This window comes from Natator depressus, chromosome 10 (genome assembly GCF_965152275.1).
Source record: "Natator depressus isolate rNatDep1 chromosome 10, rNatDep2.hap1, whole genome shotgun sequence".
In the NCBI taxonomy this organism is placed as follows: Eukaryota; Metazoa; Chordata; order Testudines; family Cheloniidae; genus Natator; species Natator depressus.
In genome coordinates this window covers 16,453,129-16,468,853 of record NC_134243.1, presented here as the reverse complement: position 1 = coordinate 16,468,853, position 15,725 = coordinate 16,453,129, and the positions used below count along the sequence as shown (strand labels likewise).

The following is a 15,725-nucleotide window of genomic DNA, read 5'->3' as shown; positions in this document are numbered from 1 at the left end:
TTATTTACTTTACAGGCATCTTTCAGTAAGACCTTAAATACAGATATTCTGAAACCTGTGAAGATATTTAAAAAGTCAGGGGTATATTTTGTTAGCAGAAGAGTCTTTCCCAGTACCTTTAACCAAAATTCTTTTTTCTCCCTTTCCAGTTTTGTGTAGTTCTCTACCATTTGCTCATCATGTTGCTTTCCCTTTGCTACACCCGCCCATGTATGGCTTCCAAAATGGGTACAAATGCTGCAAAAAATAGGAATACTGCAAAAGAAGGGTTTTACTCTCTATTCTGGACTTCTCAAAAGTGCTTACATAATGTCCTGCATGGCTTAGCTAGGAGCATGAAGAATCCTTTCATGGCAGAGTTTATAGGGTTTGAAGCTTGGGTGGGTTATACACTAAAATGCATGGAGCTTGATAATTCCATGTCCAGAAACTCCCTTTCTGACTATGGCAGCAATGGATCTGTGATATAAATTCCATGGATTTTTGGGAAAGGCAGGAGTGACACAAATTGCAGCTTCCTGGCTATGGAATTTTGTTCTTCTGCTTATGTGAAGCTCATGCCTTGAATATGGCTCCATGTGTGTACATTTATTAAAAGGCAAAGTACACCAAGATATACTTAGAGAACTAAATGCCTCATTTTACCCTTTTATAGCTGCAGCTGCACCACTTGAAACAGCATATCACGTGAAAATAAATCCTTATAAATAGCATTGGAAGTATCCCACTAAATAGCTGCCAAAGTCCTTGGACAACTTTGAAATATACTCTTTCAAAACAGCTTCTGCTTATTCTGTACTAAGGGGGTTACATTATAACTACTGTAGTCTAGTCTAAAATCTGAATTAGTCCTATTTATCCCCCACCACAAGTCCTCATCTGTGCCTCGACTGGCTGATGGAAGCCTCCATCAGAGGCTTGACTGCAGGTGGGAAGCAAGCAGACATGCTTAAGGCTAGGGTGGTTAAAGTAAGTCCTATGGTCATCCTTAATGTTTAATAGAGAGTATTAGTCCACACCGTGCTCCATCTTGATCCTTGGGGTCTTCACATGGGTCAAGCAACATAGAGTGTTGGAACCTGTCGTCTCTGCAGGCCACCACTATTAAAAAGAGAGCGAGCTGAAATCTGTAGCTCCTGTAAAGTGGGTATGGGCCTTGCTCCTTTCCAGTTACCAGCTGTGTAGAGTTTAGACACACTTGACTTTCAACATTTGCAAGTCAAAGATTTTATTGTGAAATCTGGATATCAGGTGACTATCTAGACCTTTAACACATTTGAGGAGTTGACCCAGGAGCAAGCTGGAACAAAAGGTTTAATTTCTAAGATATATACAATTTTGATTGAAAAAGATGTTGATAAGAAAACAACCCAGATGAAAAGATGGGAAAGGGATTTGGACCAAAAAAATGGATCTGGATGAATGGGTCTCTAAATCTAGGAAAGGGGCTGTGCATCTTAAGTTTGTGTGGGTGATAAAGTTTTATAAATTACTATATAGATTACATTGAACTCCAGTTGAGATCATCATCATTTTTGCTACTAGGAAGGTGCTCTTTTGGTGGGGTTGTAGGGAAAGGGGAACATTATTGCATATGTGGTGGCTGTGTTCAGGAATTAAACAGTTTTGAGAGGAAACTCTTACAGATTCATTTTATGACAAAATGCCCGCTTCCTAGAGATCTCCAATCTACTTACTTAATGCTCCGGTAAAGGAGCTGCGTTTTAAACAGAAAGATAAATTAATTTTTCTTTTTGTTAGCAGCTAGACCCTGTATTGCACATTATTGTATAAATAAGATCCCCTCCTATTGAATTTGGGTATAGTAAAATATGGACTGCTCTTGTAATGGAGGGCTTTCACACTAAGCTCATATACAAGAGAAGCACAAAAAGAAGAGAGATCTAGAAATTTGGTTACCCTTTCCAGTGTATGAAGAGGAGGAGAGCTCTCCAGTCAGCAAGACAGAATTTTTAGCCAGGTTTTTAAATATTAACCTGACCCCGAACAAGTAATGTACAATGTAATATGCTAACGTTTTATTGTAACTTTGCCTTCATAAAAAGTGCCTTCCCACCCTCCCACCTCCAATGAACAACCCTCCCCAGCTCTTTTCTTTTCCTCTGCTCAAAAAAAAAATGTGTGTGGAAGAGGGGGGGGAAGTCTTAGCTGATCTGTTCCACTATTTATATACAAAAAGCTATCCTGCGTGTGTGTGGCATGTGAATGTTAGAAAACCACAATTCTTCCTTTTTATTTAAAGTGCCCAATTAGCCTGGCCTCATCTACTTAAATCATTCTTAAAACACACAAAACCTAAATGTTTTATATTGATGGCATCTAATGAAGAACAGTAATAATCTGATGTTATGTGCATTGCTTATGCCACTGTGTCTTTCAGTCCTGGTATCATTGTGACACTTTTAATAATTCATAGATGTTAGGGAGGGAAATAGCTGCAACAATCTTCATTTCTTTCCATCACTGTACGGATTTCCTTCTTGGTAGCTCTGTTGGTTACCTAGGAAACAGGAGTAAGATGGCATTTGATTGGCTGTGTTGGAAGAGTTGAAGTTGGGTGTAGTTTTAAGCAGCAGACAGATATATCTACACAAATATGAAATGCTTGATTTTTTTTATGAGACTGGTAAAACTGCATTGAATTATTAGTCAAGCTATGTTCTCAAACGTTTGCAAAGGAGTATTTTTGTATGTGATTCAGGTGGATGTTTTGGCATAAATATGCTGTGTTTAAAAATAACAATATTTCTGTTGGACTGGATGACTTGGGGGCAATGCAGGGGTAGGGAAAGGGTTATGAAACCTCTCATTTCTAGGTTACTGGTTTAAATTGAGCCCAAATCAGTAGAGACTGACTTGTTAACGTTAAAGGCTGTTTGACCTATGTGAAAGGAATTGGCGGTTTGAATCCAGTTCCTAATGGACCAGATATCTGTATCCTATACTACTTCCAGGACTGGTACTAGTTTACGCCCTTGCTGGCAGTCTCAGCAGAAAGCCTGGGGTTAGACATGGTGTGGAAACAGAGATTCTTTCCCATACCTTCAAGTGGTCCCTCTAGTTCAGGGTCTGTTAGTTACTCCTGGGGGAATTCTGCACCACTGCGTGTGCATAATTAATGATCCAGGTATATTTTTATTTTTTTGCACAGAAAAAAAGCTTTTGCTGAAAAGTTGCTCCAGTTCCACCTTTTGCCCACCAGAGGGTGCTGTGGTGATAGAACAGAGCTACAGCTCCCCACAGAAAATAACCTTCTGTAGTTCCGCCTTTTGACTACCAGAGGGCGCTGTGACAATAGAACACAGCAGCCACTCCCAGCCAGCTAGAGAAGAGAGAGAGCCTGCCTTCGCAGCACCTGCCAGGCCAGGTCAGGAGATGGGCTTTGGGGAGACAGAGAGCCTGGGGTGCTGGGGGGGAGGTGGTCAGACAGAGGATTATAAGGGCAAGTGGGAGGACAGACTGGGGCAGAGGCTGAATGGAGTGAGGGCACAGAGCCACAGGGGGGAGGGAGGGGCAGGGCCACATTGTGATACGGGAGGGGGTGAAGAGCTACATAGGGACAGGAGGTGGCTGGGTGGGGGCACAGAGACACATGAGGATAGGGACACATGCCTGACTGAATGGGAGAGGCTAGGGGTCCGCCAGGGTCTAGTGGGGGAAGCTCCCTAACGGTCTCCCCCCAACCTCCCCAGAAATCCTGTTCCATTGTTTTCCTACCCATACCCAACAACCCTCCAAGTTCACACTCAGGCTTCTTCCCAGCAATTTACTTCCCTCTCTGTTAGCCCTGACTCCCCCAAGGTTTTGCATTGCTTCGGGAGGGGGCAGGGGGGGCATGAAATATGATTCTGTATTGTAGTTTAAATGAATTATTACTCAGTTCTGTATTAATATGCCTAGTAAGGAATCTATTTGTCAAAAAACTTTTTCTGAATCTTTTTTGTTATATGTATTGTTACCAACATACTTGCTGACAGGTATTTTGAAATAAATGACCAAAAATAATTGAAACTGGTGTGATTATATTGTGTTATTTTGACAAATAAAATATGCAGAATTTTGCAGAATTTGAAAATATTGTGTGCAGAATTTTTAATTTTTTGATGCAGAATTCCCCCAGGAGTAGTTAGTGGGCACTTTGAGGATGGAGGGCCCTGTTCCTGTGCTCTATCCGTTCTGTGCCTAAAAAGAGTTAGTTTCCACAGCTGTTTAATCCAGCACCTTTGAACATTTACTGAATTTCCAGCTATTGTGCTATAATTGTTACTCTGAGTGACAAATTCCTTTTCATTCTATACATTAGATAGAACTTGATGACTCCCAAATAGTGAAGCAGTGGCCCTTTTCTAGCTACACGTGAAGTGTCCTGCAGATATTGGCGTAAAACTACATCTGGTCCAGTATTTTTGCCTTGTCTTTCCCCACATCTTGTCAGTGGGCTATGAAAAGCTAATTGAGATTTCATTTGCCGAGTTAGTGTGTCAGGCAGCTGCCAGGTATCAGTTTGCCTGTTTGCGTTAGGCACACGGCTGAAATGATTGAACACAACATGTAGAAATATTTTTGTGTTGAATTCTTTGACAAATATTCACTGTTGTCCTTTGGCACGTGCGTATATATGTAAATCGGTTGCAGTAGTGATTGCACGTGAGACAGAATTTACAAAACTCTAAGGCAGGGGTTCTCAAACTGGGGGTTGGGACCCCTCAGGGGCTCGTGAGGTTATTACATAGGGGGTTGTGAGCTGTCAGCCTCCACCCCAAACCCCACTTTGCCTCCAGCATTTATAATGGTGTTAAATATATAAAAATGTGTTTTTAATTTACCAGGGGGTCGCACTCAGAGGTTTGCTGTGTGAAAGGGGTCACCAGTACAAAAGTTTGAGAACCACTGCTCTAAGGCTTTGGACAATTCACTATGGGCCCAGTCCTGCTCCTGTTGAGGTCTGCAATCAATAGGAGGGTTACCACAATGGGAACAGGATCAGAAGTTTAACACCTCTTTGTTTTGGTTTATATATCTATTTCACAGTGGTGTCAAGGGTTAATGTTGGTAAAGAACTTTGAGGAAAAAGCCACTATAGAAATGCTCTGTATTTTTTATCAAACCATTAAGTATGAAGCTAGGAAGTCCAATACTCTTCCTCTAAGCAGTTCGTTGAGTGGCTCTGCATATTCCCACTTATGGAATATTGCGCTACTTGTGTTGCTTTAGGGTAGAATCTTCTTCTAGCAGCGTCAGCTAGCACACTCTTGTGCTGTCAGCCCCTCCCTTCAACATCACCGACATTCTGAAGACAAGCCTATATAAAGGGCAGAATGCCCTTGCCACCTCTGTTCCTTTCAGCCATATGCCTGGACAGACGTGAACCTCTCCGGTCTCTTTGGAGCCAGAGTTGCTTTTTTCTCAGTTAGCCAGGATGGATTTGATTTAAATCAATTAGATTTAAATAATGATTTAAATCACTAGTCAGGAAGACTCGATTTAATCATGGATTTCTACATAAAAGTGCATTCTTGTTCGTAGTTATAACCTTACTTATCCTGTACTACTTCCAGGACTCAGAGATAAATGTATGCTTCATTTTTAGAAGGTACACACTATACATTTTTAAACAATGATTTATTTCAAAAACGTTTCAGATTAGTTTTATAGCTATATCAGAAAATGAATGATTGTTTGGTTATTTCATTTACCAGAGGTAATTGAAACAGATATTTATGAAGTCATTGGGAGGTGAACTATCTCCAGTTCAACAGGTTAATGATTAATATTTGGAGGATTTTCTTGCCATGCTGTATTGGGAGGAGAACATCACCAGACAGACATTTTAAATTGTTTTATTTAACTAAAACAACAATGTTATATATTCAACAGCAAACATAATATTTTAACAAAACAAGCATATACATTTTTTAATTTAGTTAAACATTCAAGTTTTTTTAAATCAGGTTTGTTGTTAAAATTGTTTTTAACTAAAATAGTTAAATGAAATACTTTAAAAAAAAATTGACTGTCAGCCAGGTCAATGTGAGCTAACTCTTCTACAGCTACCTCAGTCATCTTCACCTTCATTTTCCTGTTTGTTCATAATCTGGAAAAGAAAAACAAGCTTTCCTACTTTTTCAGGCCCCAAACGATTTCTCAATTTGGAATGAATTAGTCCAAAGGAAGAAAATATTCTTTCTACACTGGCAGAAGAAGCTACTGCTGTAAAAAGTGAGATTATCACTTCAACAGTCTCTGAATCCAAGTGCTTAAGTGACTTCCTCCAGTTCACTGGTGTGACTTTCTTTAAATCATCAGCAAACCTATTTCTTGAATGGTTCACCCTTAGCTCACAAACTTATCTGTGGTTGTTTCTGGATGATGGAGATTTTTTTTTCCTTTTGCTACAGGTGATATACTGTGGCTATGTGACATACATGATGTGACTGAAACATATCATTGGCAGATAACTCTGAAAGTATAGAAAATGATGGTAATCTTGAAGGTGGATAGTCTTCAGAATCCTGTATGTTGAGGATGGATTCTCCTAAGCAAAATAAATCAATGTAGTTATTTAATTTATTATTACCACACTGCTCATTTAGTATTACTCTTTGCATTCACTGACACTCAGTTCTACTTTAAAGGTGAAATTTGTGAAAAGAACGGCCTATCACAACTGCATCTAAAATAGTTCCACAGAGTAACAACTATATTTTTTGCTCAAATGTGAGAATTCAAGAATAGTCCAGAAGGAAGACAGCTGGTCCTTAAGAAAGTAGTATGAAATAAAAAAAAAAGTTTACCAACCTGAAGATCCTGCATGTTCAGACATGTTCCTTTCATCGTCTTCAATGCAGCTTCCTCCTGAGAAGGAACACTTCTCATGATGTTGCTTCATTCAGGCAACCAGGTCTTGCATTTCTTTGTTGCACTGTTTGCATTTTGCATGCATGCCTGTCTTACCCACAGGTGGAGGAACTTCATTAAAATATTCCTAAACTGGGTCTCTTTTACGGATTGCTGCCATTATAGGTTTTCCCTTCTAGTGAGAGAATAGTATGGTAGATCTCAAATCAGTGAAGGCTACACTCAAAGACTTCTAGACTTCTGGAATATGTTGCTCAAACAGTTCCACTTTTGTTTCTACTGCCTGTCCCTTCTCATATTTATCTCCAGACTTCTTCTCCTTGTCCAGATCTATTCCGCCTCCAACAATCTTCTATTCGTTGAACTTTTTGAAACGTTGCACTTTCAGAGAGAGGTAAGGGATTGACTCTGTGTACACAAATTTGCAGAGGGACAATAGGGTTGAGGCCTGTTATTTCTTATCTCTCTATTTATTTTAAAACATTTTTGCTGTTAACAAGCATGTTATCTCTGGAGACACAAATCCACAGTCTGAGAACTGCAAAATTAAGCATCTCTGATGGTATCTTCTAGACTGAGCACTGAGTCCCATTGGGTAGATAAAGATTAATCCAAATAATCTATACAGAAACCCCTGGAACATCATAAGATTGGGTCCCTAATCCATGAACTATTGGAACTCATTCACAAAACTTTTCTTAAACATTACATGAATATATTGTCTCCTACTGTAGAATTAGAATTTATAATCCCTATTCCATGATGAGATATCTTTGAGCTATAATGTATCTTTAGCTAGGTTTTTTCCTCAAAAAGCATTTTATCAAAAAAATCAGTTTTTTTTTTAAATAATTGATTTTTATCCACCCTGGCATTAGCAGTTAATTTAGTCCGTCAGTGGTTCTCTTTCAGTTCTGTGTTATGGCAGAACTGAAAAAGCAGAAGAGCCTGGGGTTAACATATGCACTTCCTGACCAGATGTCTTCCCAGCATACTACAGCCACGTACAGTGCCTCAAGTGCCTGGAGAAGGACATTCACCTTCTGGGTGTTTGATCTTCTGCATTCACTCCCAGAACCCACACGGATAAAGAGACTTTCCTGCCACAGCCAGCATTAGACTCATGGGGCCCAGGGCAAAAAACTAAGGAGTGGGCCCTACCCTGCTGAAGCCAAAGCCCAAGCCCCACTACCCAGGGCTGAAGCCTGAGCTGCCTGGCATTGCCATGCCCCTCCCCAACATTCCATGTTTGCACCCTCTGTGGGGGGCACCCCACAGTTTGAAAACCTCTGCTTTAGTGTGATTTGTTTCCACTTTTAGAGATTAAATTACTGTAATACTCATATTGAGTAGCATAATGTCATCGGTGCATCCGATGAAGTGAGCTGTAGCTCACGAAAGCTTATGCTCAAATAAATTGGTTAGTCTCTAAGGTGCCACAAGTCCTCCTTTTCTTTTTGCGAATACAGACTAACACGGCTGTTACTCTGAAACCAATGTTAAATGAAATACTTAAAAAAAAAAAAAAAATTGACTGTCAGCCAGGTCAATATGAGCTAACTCTTCTGTAGCTAACTCAGTCATCTTCACCTTCATTTTCCTGTTTGTTCATAATCTGGAAAAGAAAAACAAGCTTTCCTGCTTTTTCAGGCCCCAAATGACCTGAACAGATTCCAGAATTGGTTTAACAGAGTTGATTCAGAACTTGTTTATTCCTAATTCTGCTTGTTTTAAAAATGTTGACTCTGCTGGGAGCATGAGTGCTGGGAGCATGAGCAGGCTCTCTGTGTGCACTCACAAAAGGAGCTTGTGCCTATTTCTGGCCCTGGCATCCTGGAGGGTAGGTGTAAACACCAGCCATTGTTCCGGTCAGTGAGTTAGGTTTTTCGGTTTGCATATTTTCTTTTTTGGAAAAGCATTGAGAATAGAATACAGAAATCTTTTCAAGTCCTGAGTGGCTCAAAGAACTCCAGTTTCCCAGTTCCATTGTATGTATTTGTCCAACCTCCTGCCCTCTCCATTTTTAAAGTGTCCTTTTAGGTATAGCAACACTTGTTTACAGTGTCTAATATTTGTGTGTGTGTGTTGGGAGGGGAATGTTGATTTTTTTTAACTAATGTAAGATAATACCATGCACTACTGAGTTTACCTTTGATTTGGCTGTAGGAAATCTTCATATGTGAAAAGGATTTGGGAGTAGGGGTGGAATTGATTGTACCACAAAATGCAGGATTCAAGATTTTAGAGACACTGGCAGACAGTCTCTTTGAATCTCATTTTATGTCTGGGCTCAAATTTTCTAATAAATTAAGTTTTGCGGTTAGTATTGGACTGTAAGACTTTGTGGGTCATGAAAGCAGTGGCACTGCAACAATTTTTATAGTGGGGGTGCTGAAAGCCACTGAACAAAACTGTAAATGCTGAAAAAGATGGAAACCTGGCCGCACCCCCAAAACCCCCAATTCCAGCAACCATGCTTGAAAGCAGTAAATTTAAACTTAAAATCAAAATTATCTAATCTTGTGCCACTTGCAATGCAGAGTTTTGTATTATTGTCTTTCCTATATTCTGTGTGTTAAATGACTCTCTTCCATTACCAAATTGAAGGTAAACTTTAATGACCTCGGTTTCTTTTTCCTGTAGGCTGCAGTTTGTGGCAGATTAGAATATTTGTAATAATTAGACCAGGGGTCGGCAACCTATGGCACACATATTAAAGACGGCACGTGAGCCGATTTTTTAATGGCACGCTGCTGCCCGCCGGGTCCCAGCTGCTGGCCCCGCTCAGCCCACTGCCGAACCCAGGCTGGCAGTGGGCTGAGCGGGGCCGGCGGCCGGGACCCTGGCAGGCAGCAGCTTGCCACTTAAAAATCCTGCCCACCCCAGCCTGCTCTTCTCTGCGTCCCCTTTCCCCACCTCTTCCCCCAGCGTGCTGGGTTCCTGCCCCTCCTCCTCTCCGTTGCTGCTGCCGATCAGCTGATGGCCCTTGCGAGGGAGGGGGAGAAGCAGAGCCACACAGCGCTCACCCCTCCAGGGAAGAGGCGGAGAAGAAGTTGGGACGGGGCCTTGGGGAAAGGGGGTGGAATCAGAGCATATCCCCTCCAGCTCCCTGCCGTGAGCCGCTTTGGGCAGGGGGCTGGGAGCACCCCCACGACCCTAGCCCACACTCCCAGCCCTCTGCCCTGACCCCTGCACTGCCCCACAACCCCAGCCCTGACTCCAGCCCCCCCACGCCCTAACTCTTGCACCCCCCACATTCCCACCCCCATCCTGAGCACCAAACGGGAGCTCTTGCACACACACGTGCGCACCCACACACACACACCTGCACCAAATGGGAGCTGCCCAGATAAGCACTCCACACCCAAATCTCCTGCCCCAACCCTGAGCCCCCTCCCTCATTCAAGCTCCTGGCCAGAGCCTACACCCCAACCCCCAGCCTGCTCCTTCACCCCTGTGCTCAGTGCACTCCCACTCTCGGGGGGGGGGGGGGAGCTAGAACCAGGGAGAAGGTAGGTACCCACTCTGTGGGCAGGGCTGGTCTGGGGTCCCAGCCACCGGCCCCACTCAACCCACTGCCGGTCTGGGTGAACGGAACCCCAGGCTGGCAGTGGGCTGGCGGCGTAAAAATCAGTATTTTAATTTAATTTTAAATGAAGCTTCTTAAATATTTTGAAAGCCTTGTTTACTTTACATACGACAATAGTTTAGTTATATAATATACAGACTTAGAGCGAGACCTTCTAAAAACATTAATGTATTACTGGCATGCGAAACCTTAAATTAAAGTGAATAAATAAAGACTGGGCACACCACTTCTGAAAGGTTGCCGACCCCTGAATTAGACCCATTCTCTTGCATCCTGTGTACTGAATGGATTGAAGTGACCTTTAAAACTGGTAATATAGAAACCCTAGCATGTATTTAATAACTTGCCTGTTTAACTATCAAAAGAACCGACCTACCCCTCTTGGATGAAAGAATTCTGAAAGGGATGTTCTCAAGTGCATCCTTCAAAAGGCACATTCCAGCTATGATCTAGACACACACATGCGTAGTGCCTTACAGCAGTAAATTTGTATTTACAGGTGTGAAGAAACACTTGTGTTACCTTTCTGAATGCTGTGCTGAGCAAAATGCGTGCAACGCTAGACCAGCTGACTCATAAGGGGTTCCTGAGGGAGGAGTCTCATTTTCCCCCCACTCCATGCTTGGCGGGAGGAAATTAGAGGAATGCCAGAGGAATCTCCCCTGACACTAGAAATCGGGGAAGGGATAGAGCAATGACCTAAATGACCCTCCCTCTCCCCAGTCACCACTCTAACTGACGTTAAATGACATTGACAGACTCCATAGGAGAGCCGCATCCACCCTCTTTGGCTAGACTGAGTCCTGGTATGACACTGAGCCCTTCAATGGGGAAGATGAGGACATCTCAGAATATTACTTTGGAAAAGTAAATCCTGCTAAGACTTACCTCTCTGTATTTTCAGGTGCACTCACAGTTGGCCTTGTGCGACAGTGTCAAACCATCCATGGACGTGACAGGACCTGTATTCCTCCACGGCTGCCTCCTGAGTGGGTCACCACATTATTTTTCATCATTATGGGAATCATTTCACTGACTGTCACGTGTGGTTTGCTAGTGGCTTCCCACTGGCGAAGAGAAGCTACTAAATATGCCCGCTGGATAGCATTCACTGGAAGTAAGTGACTTCAGCTATGAAGTAAGCCTGTCTGAAGGATTAAACTGGTAGAATTTTTTTTTTTTTAAACAAATCTGGGTGGGGGTTGTTGCCAGAGACCAGTGATAAAACTCTGCCCTGATCAGACAGAATGCTTTTCCTTTTAAATTCCTGCTTTATGGAAATAATTCTCTTCTTTAAAATCAAGGGGTTTGGTATCCAGAAGTAGCTGAGAACCAAGGGAAGATCTTTGGGATCCTGGCTTTATAGTCACAGTGCTGATCACCTGCTGCAGCCCCAGGGTAGAGGAAGAAAGAAGTACACCTCTAGACCATGGTAGCCTCCAGCCCCTCTCCCCTCTGGGAACGTCACAAAGTGGCCCAAGGAAATGGGTGTGCAGGAGTGGGGATGGTTAGGCTGTTCCTGAGTCATGTGAACTCTTAATTTGGCCGGTGTGGCTGGTACTCACTGCTGGCTGAATAATGGAATGGTTGAAGCTTTTTTACCCCCACGTGGAGGAGGGTGTTGGTGGACCTTGGTCTCATTATTGCCCTGAAATCAGTCCTGTTGAAGTATCCTCCTGTGAACATTTGATGCAGGGTTGATGCTAGCTCTATTTTGTTACAATTCTCATGAAAGTTGTTTTGTCTTATTTGTAATGAGGTCCACAGATCCATGACATTGGTTATGTGTACCCGTGAGGGTACGCAAAGGTCTTCCAGAGGGCATGTCAACTCATCTAAATATTTTCCTAGTTTTACAACAGGCTACGTGAAAAGCACTAACAAAGTCAGTACAAACTAAAATTTCATACAGACAGTGACTTGTTTATACTGCTCTAAATACTATACTAGAGTTTCTCGACCTGGGGGTGGCAAGTGCAAGGCCAGCATTAGAGGTGGCAAGCAGGGCCTCCACAAAGCTAAGATACATGCTGGAGCCAAAACCCCACCACCCAGGGCTGAAATCAGACTCCTGAATGGGGTACAGTAGTCTGGGAAGGTTGAGAACCACTGCTCTAAGCAGCCTTGGAGGCAGACCAAACCTGTTAATCAGAGGCAGTGGAGGTGTGGCTTCGCCTCTGAGAAACTGCCAGTTTCCATTTGCGTCTCCAGCTGCAGGCAGGCAGGCCAGCTCGTCCCTGCTGCAGAGGAAATTTAGGTGGGGGGGAAATGGCTTAAACTCTCCAAGCTGTCAGGATCCGCTTTTATTGACAGAGAGGATTCCCTTTCTTCTCAGTCACCGGAGGACTCTGTATTCCCTGCGCACCCACATGTAGTGCAGCACGGTGGAGAAGGCCAAGAGGGAAAACCTGACATTGTGTCTCCTTGTACCTGCCCTCTGATTAGGTGCCTCCATGGAGATAATTGCCTGTTCTGTGAAGATCCAAGCTTCTTAAGTGCTCAGGAAGGGGCAGAGTTTCCTTCAGTCTCCCTCCCCGAGCAGAAGAGGTAGTAGCTCATCTGCAAAAATTCCTTAACCTGGTACACGCGACAGGGGACAGCATTTGCCCTGGCATCAGCAAGTGGCAACTCCTCCTCTACCCCCCAACTTGGGGTGAGTGTAGTGTGAAGCACAGTATCAGAGGGCCAGGGAAGCTTCCCACCCAACCACTGGAGCCCACATTCACAGCTATGTCTGACCACGGAGCAGCTTTGGAACCCCATCCAACACAAAATCACTCTCTCGAGGCTACTCAAAAGAGGTAACCACAAGGTTCGCTCCCATGCAAACCATCAGTCTAAAATGTCTCTCTCCTTCTGATGAGGATTAAGATAGGCATAAGAAAGATGTTCAGAGCCCTCTAGTCAGCCCAACATAAAACACACAACCTCCACCCCTTCATTTTCTAAAGAGTCTGATTTAGGGGATTCCTCTAGGAGGCACTCTAAGAGGCATAAAGTGAAATCAGTTTCCCTCAAACTGCATAAATCTGCAGAATGCTTCAGGACAGATAATCCTCAGTGTCTGGTTCCTCTGTTCACTTTCATAGAGTGCAGCAAGGCAGAAATCCTAGGCACTTAGTTCCCTGGATCACCCAGCACAGGGGATAGTCAGTGTTGGGTTCCCCTCTTCATCCTCACAGAGTGCAGCATGGCAAGTCAATGCACACTGTGGACATGTGCGGTTTCCTGTAGCCATGCATATACACAACCCCACAAAGGGAATTCTCCCTGCTTATAGGAGGAAGGCCAGTACTCCAAATCATAGCTAATGACTCAAATAATAATTATTAAAATAAAAAACACCAGAGAATAGACTGATTAAAAAGGTGTACAGAGGATGGTGATCTACAATTATGATGATTGCTGATGCCTCAGACAAGCTATAGCTATATATCCCTCCTTATGCATCCTTTGAGTGTGAGATAGTGGGGTAAGGATTTTCCTAACACACCTAAAGACTGGGAAAGGATTTGGCTGTCCTCCTCAGCTCCCGCTGTGAGTTTCCATATCTTTCAGAAAGTTCCTTGGTGTACACCAGTCAAAAGCCCTCCTGTTATCACTATCAAAGTGAATTGTGCCTTTTTTTTCTGATGGTCAAGGACTAGATGTTTCTAACTGGGGAAAAATTTTTACCTGAAAGAGTGGCCTCCTCACTATACAGACCCTTCATAGGCAGCCAAATCCACACAGGCATAATCTTAGCCCCATCCTTTGGGCATAAAAACTATCTGGGGGTCGCAAGCCAACAATAAATAAAGAAAAGAACTGTCATCCAGGTGGATAGTGTTGCAAGTGTGCTGTCTCGGTCTTTAAAAATAAAAAAAAATTAAAAAAACCCACCCACCACATGTCCTAAGGGTTCTGCCTGAGGAAGCGGAGGAGTCAGGGTGTGCAGAGAACCATATAAATCTGCTACATCCCATCTGCTACAATGGGAATAATTTAATCTGTTCATCCTCTTCAGAGGAATCAAGACCTTACTCCATATTGTGCCTTTATTTAAAAAAAAAAAAAAAAAGCTATAGAGCATTTCTCATCAAATATCTCAACAGATCCATTAAAAAAAAAAATCCAAGATAGAGACCTTAACATCCACGGTCGCCGCCATCAATGGAGGGTCTCCGTGACATCCGTAGATATGAAGAATGCCTATATCCAGTTTGACAGCCTCACAGATTCTTCCTTAGCTTTATCCTCGGAGCACCACATTACCAATACTTGCAATGCTGTTGCTAAACCATTGCTGTATTTACAAAAAAGTGCTGGTAGTGTTAATATATGCTCTCTGACAGGAAAGGATCTAAGTCTACCCATTCCTGGGTGACTCCTTTATTGATTATACCACCAAAGCAATAAGGATACTTCAGAACCAAGGTTTTGTGAAAGAATCAGTTAAGTCTCAGTGTATTTCCAGTCTCTGAGTGGGAACGGTCACTGCCCTCTACAAAGTTGTTTATTGCAGCAAAGACACAGGAAGGAGAGAACTCTTATCAAAATAGTCAACCTCTCAAGGGAAGTACCAGTTCATACTCTTTTGGGATCAGTGATCTCCTCTGTGGTTATTCTTAGAGGTCCAGTGCTCGCATGAGGTTGCTACAGAGCTTTCTCTTATCCCTCAGCTGTCTCTTATCTGCACCTCAGTGAAGGGGTCTCATCCAAGGAGGATTCTCATGGGTTCAAGGACTGCCCAAGGGGTCTAGTCCAAACAAGAGAGAAAGCACAGCATAAAGTGATGAGAGCTCAGGGCAATCCGGTATGGGTTTCAAAGCTCTGCTCCCACATCCAAATTTACCTAATGCACTGACCATGACAGACAACATCTCAGCCATATCATACGTCAGACAAAAGGAAAAAGGACTATAGTCCTTCAAAGAGAAGCTCACCTCCTGATGAGGTGGGCAAAGGAGAATCTGCAATCAACTTATCTTGACATCCAAGGCAAAACTGAATTTTATGGTTGACTGGCTCAGCTGGCAAAACTTCAGTCCTCCAGAATGGGACCTACACTCAGTTGTTTCATCTCCTGGTAAAGATATTTAGTATCTCAGCTGTAGGTCTGTTTGCTTCCCACCTGAATCACAAGGTTTCAGTGTTGTGCTCTTGCCAGTGGGATCACAGACCCAAGGCAAGAGATGCCTTGTTGCAAAGAATAGCCAAAAGGGATTCTTATATGCCTTACCTCCCTTTTTCTCTTCACACCAGAATGCTACAGAAG

The 15,725-nt window shown here is 43.0% G+C and overlaps 1 protein-coding gene across 1 annotated transcript in view; it reads left to right on the top strand.

Annotated features, from left to right (window-relative positions):
• MOSMO (modulator of smoothened) overlaps window positions 1–15,725 on the top strand; it is a 46,218-nt gene that overhangs the window by 21,161 nt on the left and 9,332 nt on the right. The window contains exon 2 of the mRNA XM_074965315.1: window positions 11,373–11,585. Within this exon, the coding sequence (XP_074821416.1) occupies window positions 11,373–11,585 (213 nt within the window). The remainder of the gene's footprint in view (window positions 1–11,372; window positions 11,586–15,725) is intronic.